The following is a 12,503-nucleotide window of genomic DNA, read 5'->3' as shown; positions in this document are numbered from 1 at the left end:
TTCTTTTTCTCTTTAAGACAAAGATATGCTCAACCAGACATCCAGGCTTCAACAAGTAAGAAGACAAACAGATGAACCCCCAAGCAAACAAGCAGGCAGACAAACAGATAAAATCCTAAGTAAGTAAGCAAGCAAGCAAGCAAACAAACAAAACCCCCAAAGGAAAAATGAGTCTTGTTTATTTAATTCCCCAGTTTGCAGTCAGCCTCACAATTTTTGTGGATTTAATGCTTTCTTTTTTTTTAAAATTTTGGGATTGACTGGTAATTTGTAGTCTGAGTGGAGTCACATGTGAACATTTGCTAGCTCAGTCTTTCTATAAATTTGCAGCACCTGGTAAAGGAGGGAAAATGGCTCAGCTAGAGGTGTTGATGAGAGTCAATCTAACTTCATTGAGACCTAGCTTTGTTCCAGAATCTCTATAAATCTGCTGCAAGATTCTCTATAAATCTACTGCAAGCTTCGCTTGCAACCTTCAAAAATAAAATCGAAGTGTCTCTGAAGAAGAATTAAAACAGTCATCTTTTCATTGCCACCAGAGGCAATAAAAGTGAAAGAAGTGAAACAGTTAAAGAGCTGAAGAGTTTATCACGTGCTCTTGCTTGGGGCAATGTCCGCTTTCACTTTGCTGGGGCTCTCAAGCTGGTCTTTGTTGTGATGGTCCTTGAAGCAACGAGCCCACCTGGGACAAGGCTGAAGAATGGGATCTGTGGTTTGATGCGTGGTTGCCTTTGATCCTGCCTGGCAAGGAAGGGAAGGAAAAAAGAAAGAAAAAGTAAATTCCTGTCATGCTGACTCAACACCTTTCACATCCGTAAGCTTTGAACTGCACACACAGCTTCTGCGCCTTACCTATGCTCTGTACTCCTAGCTAGAAAGCACCTTTGTGTCAATTTTTGGCCTGTCAGCCTGCAGTAAGCCATTCCATGAGTGCTATGAATGCAAAAGCAAGCTCTGGAGGTGAGGAAGAAGCCTCAGGAATGAGGACCGAGATCCTGGGGGAAAGCGGATACCGAGGAGAGGTCAAGAGGGGACAAGTGATCTTTATTGCCTACCTGATTGCAACCCTGGAGCTGACGTTCCTCTTCATGCAGATGGGAGTCATGCCCGTGAGTATGGGTTGTCCTGCTTCACAGCATGTCTTGCCTTCAATGCCTGGCTATGTAGTTTTCCAGTAAAGTCAGAAGAGCATTTTTAGCAGGAGAGAGGGAAATGTATTCCTACCTAGCAGCCAAGCTGTGACTGTGTTCAGGGTACGCCCAGGCAGTGAAAGCTGGTTTATTATTTGTACCGCAGTAGCACCTAGAGCCCTTCCCTGGCCTGGTAGCCCTGGGTGAAGCTGGTGTAGTTTGTATCTTCCTGCTTGCAGTAGGAGACTGACCCAACAAGCAGGCTGCAGAAATCTGAGATTTCAGATCAGAGGTGGGTTTTTCTGAGGATTGAATAAACCAGCTGTGAGTGGGAATCATTGCTTCTCACTTACTGGACTCTTCTGTCTGGTTTCATAAAAATATTTAGGTTGGAAAAGACCCTTAAGATCATTGAGTCCAACCATAAATCTAACACTGCCAAGTCTACCACTAAACCATATTCTTAAGTGACACATCTACACAGCTTTTAAATACGTCCAGGGATGGTGATCCTTTTCTGCCAGTCAGGTTTCCTGCTCTCGTGAGCTCCTGGATCTATAATACGCCTGTCCACCTCTGTCTCTGGTGAGCCCGTGCCTTCTAGGAGATCTCTCTGCTGGTTTTGTGCCTCCAGGCGCAAACTGCTCCCTCCTTCTGGGACTAAACCAGCCTGGGATTCCCTGAGCCCGAAGGCTGAGAGGCAATTTATTTATGGGAGATCGGTGTAGTTGATCACTGATCAGTGACAGGGGCTTTGGGGACCTGGGTGCAGAGCATGTACTGGGGAAGTAGGCAAGATTGGGGCACCTCCACACCTTCTGGGAGCTGAACTAGGCTGAGAGTTTTAAACAACTCTTAGCAGATGGCAGAAAACAACAACAGGAATCAGAAATAGCTGTCCCTTGAGCATACGACTTTTAAACAAAAAAAACCCAAAGGATCGTGGCTCTTCAAGGTGTGAATCTGTGGTATCAGGTTGTGGGTGTACCATCCAGATTATAAGTAAAGGCGATATTTTGCCCATGTTATATTTGCACTGATTCCGGCTTGCTCAATTAAACAACAGCTCCAAGACCTTGCCACATTCATCTCCCAGGTGGTGCTTGGGCTGCCCCAGGCACAGGCTCCAGAGGCAGGAAGGCTACTTAAAATCTAGCTCATCCCCCTTAGCAGTAGCTGAATATGTTCAGCTGTGTTGGGCTGCAAAGGTAAAGGGTGATTCAGGTTTGTCACCTGGTGCAAAACTGATGGTTTTAGTCACATCTCCCTGATCTTCTTCAGTGGGTGATGTGGGATGAAGACTTTTGGTCTTTATTAATCAGCCTGTGTCTGATAGATTTCATCCGTAGGTATGGGGATCTGAAGAAAGTTCTTTTTTGGAGCTGTAGTCCTCTCTAACACAGACATCAAGCTCTTTTTATTCAGAAATATGGCATACTTCATTTCCCCTGACCTGTTGTTTTGGGGGTTTTTTGTGTTTTTTTTTTTTTTTTTAGTACTTGGCAAAGAGCCTAGGTTTGGATTCAGTGGGGTTTGGCTACCTCCAGACAACCTTTGGTGTCCTCCAGCTTGTGGGAGGTCCTATTTTCGGAAGGTAAGTGAGAACGATTCTCATGACCCTTTTCATAGCTGAAAAAGGCCAGACGTTTTTTATACTTTAATAAAAAATAATTTAGTTCTGGTTCATGATCCTGTTGAAATGTTTGAAGATTTCATAAATGGGCAAGGGGAAAATAAATACTACTATTAGAAATACTGCAACATAGAAGCAGCCTTTATATTAACTTAACTATGTTTTAATGACACACGTTTAAGAGTAACAATATACTGGGAACAGGCTTAAACCATCAGAGTCCTCAGAGCCCAAGTCCTAACAGCTTAATCCTGCAAACATTTTATGGCCATGTGTAACCTTAGAAATGTCTTGCGACTGGGAAATCTAAAAAAGAGGATATTTATTGATGTTAAGTAGAGCTGTCAAAGAAAACAAATAAGGGTCATGTTATTTCTACAGCTGAATCTCACTGTATCTACATCGGTGTTGAATACAAAACTAGACTTGTATGAATCTTTAAGAACTGATGCATCTGTAAACTCATCTATCAAAACAAGAAAAGAGTGGAAAAGACTCGGGTTTTCTGCCTCTCTACCCCATGGGACACACACTCCTGTTCCTAATGAAATGTAAAGAGCCCAAAAAAATTCGAGTGGTGGGGGAATGCATTCCCAAAAAGCAGAAAAAAAATTTGAAAAAGCAACATAATCCAGTGATAGGAAACTAAAATGAGGCTGAAAAAAATCTAGCTTTTCTTCCCAGTCCTGCTACTGATCAACAAAGTAATAAATGGATACGGAGCTGGCACGTGCCTTGGTTTTCCTACATGGGATTTGCCATTCTGGTTGATGTAGACTGTGAACTTGGCACATGGTGTGTGGCACTTCAAGAATCTGATCTCTAAAAGCCCTTGGACACTACTATAATACACATTTTAAAATTAATAACAATAACATTAAATTCTCCAGTGCAGCCTGGAAGAAAATGCGTTCCTAAGAAGAGAGACGGTGCAAAGGGCCCAATTTGAATGCTTTTTCTATTAATCTACAAAACTCAAGTAATATTTCTGTTCCGGATCTGGTGCCATCTGAAATCTGGTTTTCCTCTGTGCACGTCATTCACTGATGTCCAGAAGAGATGTTGAAGGGAAGGAAAATGGCAAACCAGAATCCATCTGGGTCTGGACTCCCACCGGTGTAGATGGGACTGAAGGTGTATATTGCCAAATTGAAGCCAAAACTTGCAATGTAGGTCTGAGATTAAAAAGGATTTTCCTAGATGTGAGACTGCTTTGAAAAGAGAAAATGTGAAGGAGAAGGGTAAGAGAGAAAAAAATGTGTAGCTTAGGTCAGTTTTCCTTGTTCTTCTTGCTTGATGCTCCTAAACAGCCATGAGAAGATGAATTTAATCTTAGTAACTAAACTAAAAATGCCCTGAACTGTGTAGTGAGTTGTGGACTTTAGGTTACAAACACATGATATAAATTTTCCTGGTTTTCATGTAAACAATGAAGTTTTGACCTGCACCTCTTCCTCAACATGAAAACCTTTAATTACTTATGCTTAGCTTTGTTTGTAGACCAGTCTTGGCGTTTTTTGAGGGAGTTGTTTCTTTTGGTGCAAGCACAACTAACTGCTATGCAAGGTAACGTTCATCTGCTAACTGTAATATGCAACTTCAATACAATGAAGGAAGGAGGAATTGGAGTGAAAAACACGATCTAAGGTGCGTTTTATGGTCATCTTAGTCCCAGTTGCTCAGAACCGTTTCTGCGGTACTCTCAGACTTTGTCCAATTCAGGTTTTGGTTCAGGTTTTATTCAGCTCCAAGGTACTTTAAAAAGCTAATCTGTCTGATTTGGGTTTTCTTCCTTGCATAGAGGCAAATTTGAGTCACTATCACGAAGCCTTTATCAAATCAAAATAGAAAATGATCTATTTATTTTATTTAAGTGATACTGAATGAGCAACGTTGCTTTGAACATCCTCTGGAAAGAAATTGGAATAGCTTCAATTGCCATTGAACCTGAACTAAAAAACTAGTGACTGTGATTCCCTGGTCTGAACCAAGTCTAAGAGTCACAAAGTGAAATTTGAGGGTGCCATGCGCTCTGAAGTGATAATATTGAAGGACTTACTGAGCTAAGCTGCTGAAACTGCCTCTGGTCTTTAGCAGCTCTGAGATAAACCACATTATTCATTGAAACACCAGGGGAGGAGACTTAAGCAAGCACATTATCTTGTGCTTTTACGAGGAGTCTGGAAATGGGCTGAGTGGTGGCAGTTGCTGGTGCATTCCCCTGTTACACCAACGTGTCTGTGCCAGCATTCCCAGGTGGGCAGCTGGTGCTTCAGCAGTGGTCCTTGCACTCTTCCTCCAGGCAAGGCTTCCAGTTTTGCAGGGGGTGGGGTGGGGTTGGTGGTTTGGTTTTGATTATTTGTGGTTGTTGGGTTTTTGTTGTTTGTTTTTTTTTTCAAGGCAAAGTTTTGTATTGCTAGTAGTCAGCAATGAAGAGAGGTTGTTCAGCTCACAGACCCAGTGAGCTGAGCTCCTCTTGAATATCTAGTCCTCTTCTGGGAACTGGGCACTTCTGGGAATCTGATCAGTACTTTCCATGGCAGATAAATGAGAGTGAGATGGCCATGCAACTCCACCCATCTGTGTGCGTCACGCTTGTAATGACCTGCACGGTTCCACTTCTGACAACCTTGTACAATTTCTTTACCAGGTTTGCAGATCAATTTGGCACACGAGCAGCCTTAATTCTCTCCTGTGCATCTGGAAGTGCCTTCTTCCTGCTCATGTCCATGTCCACCAGCATCCCCCTCCTTTTCCTCTCCAGGCTGCCAGCAGTGTTCATGCATGGGCTACCAGGTGAGCTCAGTCAGGGCTGAGTGACTTTCCAAATTGCTTTTATTGCCCAACTCTTCTCTTTTTGCTCATGTTGCTGGAAGTCAACAAGCTCAACAGCATGAAGGAAGGAAGGAGGGACATTTGATGGTCATCAGGGATGAAATGGTGAGAACTGACAAGGGGCTGAATATGAGCCAGCAGTGTGCCAGGTGGCCAAGAAAGCCAATGGCATCCTGACTTGTATGAGAAATAGTGTGACCAGCAGAAGTAGGGAGGTGATTGTCCCCCTGTACTCAGCACTGGTGAGGCCACATCTTGAGTATTGTGTCCAGTTTTGGACACCCCAATGCAAGAGAGATATTGAGGTGCTGGAGTGAGTGCAGAGGAGGGGAACGAAGCTGGTGAAGGGCCTGGAGAATAAATCTTATGAGGAGCGATTGAAGGAGCTGGGACTGTTTAGTTTGAGGAAGAGGAGGCTGAGGGGAGCCCTCATCACTTTCTACAACTACTTAAAAGGCCATTGTAGAGAGGTTGGTGCTGGTCTCTTCTCACAGGTAATTAACGATAGAACAAGAGGGAGTGACTTCAAGCTGCAACAGGGTAGGTTTAGGCTGGACATTAGGAAAAAATTCTTCACAGAAAGAGTGGTCAGACACTGGAATAGGCTGCCCAGGGAGGTGGTGGAGTCACCATCCCTGAATGTGTTTAAGAGTCATTTAGAAGTGGTGTTGGGGGATATGGTGTAGGGGAGAACTTTGTAGAGTGGGGTTGATGGTTGGACTCAATGATCCCAAGAGTCTTTTCCAACCTGAATGATCCTGTGATTCTGTGACTCTGAAGCAGCAGGTGTATTGGTTATGGAAAGGAGCAGGAAAACAAGGCTAGTAGCCCGTAGTCCCAGACCCATCCTCCCGTATCATCTTGAGGAAATTGCTTGGACACGGGTGACGAATACTTGTGGGCAGCAGTGCTACCCCAAACTTCTCAGCTGCCTTCTTGCAACCAGGATGTTGTGTAGGACAGCTTTTGCCTCTCTCCTCATAAAATGAGCATATTGGTCAAAATGAAATGTGATTACAAAAATACCTTCCATTACCCACCAAGCTGTTCTGCTTTAGTTGGCCTTTCCTAGATATTTCTAGTAAGAACCATAAACAACTTTTATGCATGTAACTTGTACAAGAGGACTCAAGTTCATAGCCTGTTAAGCCTTTCCTTACCACTTGTGAAGTGGCTTATTTGAGTGGTTTCAGTGTTTTTTGTTTCTTACAACTGATGGTCTGAACCAATTCCACTCAGTGGTGTGCACAAGCATTTGCCCTGGGCTTGCGAGGACCATTTTGTGTCAGGCACTGTTTCTGTGGCCTACAAATTTGTATAGTCGCTGCTTAGAGCCCGTGGCAAGCTTCTTTCATGGGATTGTTTTTCCCTGCAGGTGCTCAGAAAGTTATTACAGACCTGACTGCTCCTTCCCAACGTGCTGATGCTTTGGGGAAGCTGGGTCTTTGCTTTGGGATTGGTATCATCGTCGGCTCTGCCCTGGGAGGTGTTGTCTCCACCAAATTCGGGTGAGTGGCTCACTTGTTCAGTGTTGGCTTTGTGGCAACCGTTGAGGGAGTTGCTAAGAGGTATTTAGCTTTCCCCCCAGCTTTTGATGATATCTTACTGCTGGTGGCAGTAGAGGATTGTACCAGAACTCAAAATTTTGCTTTCCGTACTGCTACAAAGAACTACTCCTGCTGTTTTTAAGGAGACTTTGTTGAAAATCTCATCTTCTGTCTACTTAAAATAATTTAAAAAAACAAGTTGAAGTGAGAAATGGGGGTCTGTCTCCTGGTTGTCTTCTCTTTGGAGCTGAGTGTGCTGAAAAGCAGCACGCGCCGCATAGCCTGCTTTTAAGAAATGGTGTTGTTCAACTGAGAAATGGAAATCTGTAGCACTGTGAGACTCGTGGGAAAATTGGTGTGCTTGGGGGGTGCTCAATATAGAGCAAGACCTTGGGAAAGGGGAAAGCAAGCTTGGGACAGTGGGGGGAAAAGAGTGAGGAGGTCTAGCTCTGTCACGGCAAGACGAAGCATATGCCTGCCGCTTCCCTGTTTGCTTTCTGCAGCCTGGCCCGTCGTAGTGGGCTGCCACCTTCTCTTATGTGCTGCAGTAGGCAAGAAATGCCTGATTTTTGCTGAATTTACCTGTCTCTGTTCATTACTAGTAAAGGAAGCTCAAAAGCTGCGGTGTGTCAGAGAACTTTGCAGGCAGGGAAGTGCACATCGCTGTAATCTTCCTGGCAGGTTCCCAGTGGGGGAAAAAAAACAAAACACCTTGTGAACTTTTGAGTGTTTATTTTGGTCTACTTCTTTTATTATGGACACTTGCTTCTGCAGGTTCAGGTTAGCATGGAAATAATTTTTTTTTTTTTTTTTCAGCTTTTGTGAGCATTAGAGCTGTATACAGCCTAGGATAGAGGTTAAAGATCATTAGGGGAAGCTCTGGTTTTCAGGAACTGGGCTTGTCCTGGAAAGGATCAGTGTTGTTGGCAAGTGTCAGTGTTGTCTGGGTGTCCCTGTCGGTTTGTCCGTCTGTGCTGCCTGTCACTCATTCTCACCCTTATGGTGATCTCAGGCTGCCTTATCAGCATGGGACCCGCCTAACCTCATCTGTATAGTGATGCTATCTCATTAAAAATCAATTTTCATGAACTTCAGGTAGCTAAGTTGAATGTCATTGTTGGGTTTGGTTTTTTTTTTCATGATCCTTGTCCTAGCGCCATAAACACTGCGCTTACATACCCGGTGTACCCTGTATATGGCGATACGTCACCTGGGCATTTTGCATAGGGTGCACTCGGTTTTGGTGTTAGGCGTCATTCCTTGCTCTCTGAACCCTGTTGTGCGTCTGCACGCGTTCGGGTGCTGCAGTGATGCTACTTTGCGTCTAAAATCCTTGCAGAGGTTAATTGAAAGGAAGACTTTAACCTTGCTGCCTCAAGGAGTAGCCCCTGAAAACTCTGTTTGCTGCTGTACCTTGGTAATGTTGGGCCAAATTACCTGCTGCAGACAATCTCTGGAGTTTTCTTCCTCTCACCTGAAACCTGAAAAGGTTTTCCTTGATCCTTTTGAGGTTGGTGCCTGTTCTGTGTTGGCCAGTTGACATAAGGCTGGCTAGGAGGATTCGTTTTGTAGTTGTTATAGAGTTACATAAAATGAGAATTGGGGATGTACATAATATTAATTAATTCAGGATTTATAGAGGTTGATGGTTGAGTGGGGTTTTAGTAAGTATTATTTTTAATCAAATACAGTGATTGTATCCCTTCTGTGGGTTAACTGTCTGAAAGTAAAGATTACCTCAATTCTCAGATTAATCTGTGGTTATGTGTCCATATTTAAACATCAACATTCAAGTAACATTGTTGTCTAGCAAAAATTCATGGGGTTTCACTTTCCTGCGTGTGCATCAGTCACTGGTTTATAGGAAAATCAGCAGTGGGAGAGAATCCCCTGTTTCCGTTAATTAGTTCGAGGCATTTGAATGCAGTCTGGCTTTTGGATGTCAGGGCTCGGTCCTGTCAGACAGCAGGATGCTTCCAGACTCCCCGGGCTTATTTGGAAAGTTTCTGATCCTTAACGTTTTGTGCCTGCAACATAACCCTGAGAAAGGTGAATGTTGCTCGTAATTATGTAAAAGTAAGGGACCCGCACCTGAAAAACTACATAGCTTTTGACTTCCCCATCGCAGGGGGGTTGTTTCCCTTCCATCCGGAGGAGGGCAGCTTCGCCTCGCAGTTGCTCCTGGCCGCCGGAGCCTCCCATCGCAGTGGTTTCGGGGCTGCTCTTCTGTGCCGTGGCAGGACTGGGGAAAGCAGCCCGGCTGCCGGCGGCGCTTGGTTTTCTCCATTCAGGATCTGTGCATCGCCCTGGAAGGATGGCAGGAATTCCCATTAACAAGGAACAAACCCCAGCCTGCTGACAGGACCTTTCTGACCGCTCTTGTGCAGAGAGTTGATTTGGCAGGGAGGCCACCCTGGCTGTTTGGTAGCCACCTTTGCCGCAGTCACATCCCACCTTTGCTCTGACGGCATGCTTAGCTTCTCTGGCAGATTTCTGTGCAAAGCTTGGAGGAGCAATCTACTGATTTTTAGTGTTTTGGCTGATACTGGCGGTGGGTGGGAATTCAGCCCTGAGAGCAGATGAAGGCAGCTCTCTGCCACGGAACAGCCCCCAGAGCATCCCCAGCACCTCTGGCTGTGTCTGCGGCACTGACCTGGAGGGAAAGGAGTGGGTGTCGCATTATGGACGTATCTGAGGCTCCTTGGCTCTGCTGCCATATCCCACAGATTATCTGTTAATCATCCCTCCCTGTTTCCCACATTTGTACAGGAAGGCTCCAGCTGTACTTGGAGCTGTGTAATCACTGACATTATTTTTTTTTTTTTTTTTTTTTTTTGGAGAAGAATGACCCAATCTCCTTCCTTGGAAAATAAGCATTTCTGCAAAACTGGAGATTTCTGTCCACTCTGCATTCTTTGCTCTCCCTTACCACAAAGCTGGCCAGAGTTCCCCGTCTGTTGTTGACAGCATTATTCATATGTTAGCAGTGGTTTGTATACAAGAGAGGGGGTAGACATCGTTCTCAGTTCTTCAGCTGATGTCATTTTGGTATTATTCCGTTGCATTGTATTTACCATTGATGTACTTGACCTAAAGAGCTGGTCTGTTGTTGTTTTTGTTGTTGGAATAATATTTGTCAACGCTTATTTATTAAGGGACCCCCAGGGAAGTTGAATGGCTTGTTTCAATTTGCATAGGATTTTTTTGGATGTCAGATCATGACCTCCTCTTCTAAGCTGTAGCCACCAGCTCCAGCTCTTCCTCTCTCTAAAGTACCACATTTTTCCCCATGTTTTCCAAAATTTCGAATGAAGCTGTAGCGAAGGAATTGTGACTTTCAGTCAAACCTAGGCACATGTCATCTGTGGAATGTGGCTTCGCCTTTTGCAATTAAAGGAGCTGCTCACCAGCTGGCTTCGCCCTATTGAATTTAATTGCTGGAGACCTTGCTCTTAATATATAGCCCTCTCCACTCACCTCAGTATAAACACTGCGTACATGAAGAACATGGTTTCTATGGGCAGGATGATGGTCAGGCAAATTTACACCACCTGAGGATGAGGTATAAGCCGATTTCTTAACACAAGCTGTTGTAATCTTAACCATTTGGAAAGCGTTTTCATGCTTGTATGCTTTTTTTTTTTTTTAAATTGGTGTTTTCTGGTCATCGTTCAGTTGGATCAGGATTGGGGATATAAAATACCTAGCTTGAAAATAACTCCTGCAGTTCAGCCAAAGTCTCCAGGTTCTTGGAGAGTCTGCAAACTCCATGACAGCTCATCCACAAAAGGTGATGAAGAAAAGGAGCTCTGTTTGCTCTCTGCAAATGTTCCTCCCTCCCTGTACGCCTACTGCAAAGCTGTTAGAGGACTGCAGGCTGCAGGTGAGCCTGTACCCTGGAGAGAAGTGATTTGGCGTTTGTAGCAGACTTCTGTGGCAGCGCTGTGAGTGAAGGGTGAAAGAAGAAGGTTGGGTTAGTCTTCAAAAGTGGAAAGATGAGCCTAGGTAGCTAATTACAAAGATCTCATCCTTTCTTCTGAGACTATGATTAATTGCATTTGGCTTCTTTCTTCTTTCTTTCTAACAAGGACATACAGAAGCTTTGCTGCATGACCCAAGATTTGTTTGCTTTCTATGGACAAGGAGAGATTTCTTCATTTTAGTGACTCAGCTGTAGGCTTAAATCTCTTCGAGCAATTATTCTTTTGAACTTGGGATTTTCCTGGCCAAACCCATTTGGTTTCTTATTTAATATTATTACAACAGGCTTTGGGGATAGTTTTTTTTTTTTTCCCTGGCTGTGCTATTATCGTTCTTCCTCAAGGGAAAAAGAAGCCGCTTGTTCGCCCGGAGTAGGGAATTGCATTTCTTTTCAATAACCCATTTGAACAATGTCCTCTGGCAGGGAATTTCTCATCGCTTTGCAGCAGAGTGGAAAAACTGTGGGTGTTGAAAGGGCTGAAGGCTGGGAGCTGGGAAGGCGAGTGGGAACATGGCAAGGGGTGAGAGGGTTGCACCCCGTTCTGGACAAAGAAGGGCATTCTGCTGCTGGGAGCTGCTCCTGCTCCCTTCCAGTAGAAACTGTGGTATTTCTCTGGCTGGGATGATGTCGATCGGCCGAGCAGCATGGACTGGTGATGCTGGTACAGGCATTGCTTTGTCCTTTGTATCAAGGGACTCTGGGGAGAGGAAGGTGGTGTCTGCTTGCCAGAAAGTCATCCACGAGCTGCAACGTGGTCTGTCACTGTCCGTCGAGCTCTGTGGTGCCTTGGGAGAGATGGGGGGGAACGGCGAATGGACAGTTTGTCAAGGAGCTGATGGCTTGGGGAAGGCACAGAGGACCTCAGCTGCCGCCTTCTGTGAAAAACAAACCAAAACAAAACAGGATCCAGAGATTCTTTTTCTCATTTACTCTGCATGACACCAATCTCAGTTTTGGAAGCCATGGTCCCACATATTGTCTGTATGCTCTGGATAAAGGGTCTGGATAGAGGATCATGCACACCATCCCTCAACAACTTGTTGGTTTAGAGTTCAGGTCTAGGGCACTTCTCTCCTTTCCTCTGTTCCCAGCACCAGAGCTTTCTAGTTCTGATGACTAGTTTAACCTATTCTTGAACCTGACAAATGCCTCAGTGCACTTTGGGTGGAGTTCACCTAATCTTAGACATCTATAGTGGAGACAGCTACACCTAAATTTGCTGTTCAGACTCTGCGTGGTTGATGGAAAGGCACAGGCACTTCTCTAGCGCCATTTGCCTCCTCATGAAGCAGGCCCAAAACAGCTCGGGGAGCGGTCTGCTTCACAAGCTTTCTGCTTGCTTAGCACCTGTGTCCCAAACCACTAGCTCTGGCCAT

At 44.7% G+C, this 12,503-nt stretch overlaps 1 protein-coding gene across 1 annotated transcript in view; it reads left to right on the top strand.

Annotated features, from left to right (window-relative positions):
• Window positions 1-613: 613 nt before the first annotated feature.
• The window catches only part of SLC22A18 (solute carrier family 22 member 18), a 62,954-nt gene continuing 51,064 nt past the window's right edge, over window positions 614-12,503 (top strand). The window contains exons 1-4 of the mRNA XM_054200270.1: window positions 614-1,109; window positions 2,627-2,724; window positions 5,414-5,559; window positions 6,974-7,106. Of these exons, the coding sequence (XP_054056245.1) occupies window positions 927-1,109; window positions 2,627-2,724; window positions 5,414-5,559; window positions 6,974-7,106 (560 nt within the window). The 5' untranslated portion in view covers window positions 614-926. The remainder of the gene's footprint in view (window positions 1,110-2,626; window positions 2,725-5,413; window positions 5,560-6,973; window positions 7,107-12,503) is intronic.

Source organism: Rissa tridactyla, chromosome 4 (assembly GCF_028500815.1).
Source record: "Rissa tridactyla isolate bRisTri1 chromosome 4, bRisTri1.patW.cur.20221130, whole genome shotgun sequence".
In the NCBI taxonomy this organism is placed as follows: domain Eukaryota; kingdom Metazoa; phylum Chordata; class Aves; order Charadriiformes; family Laridae; genus Rissa; species Rissa tridactyla.
Note: the sequence above shows the minus strand (reverse complement) of the source record. Positions and strands in the feature narration are given on the sequence as shown.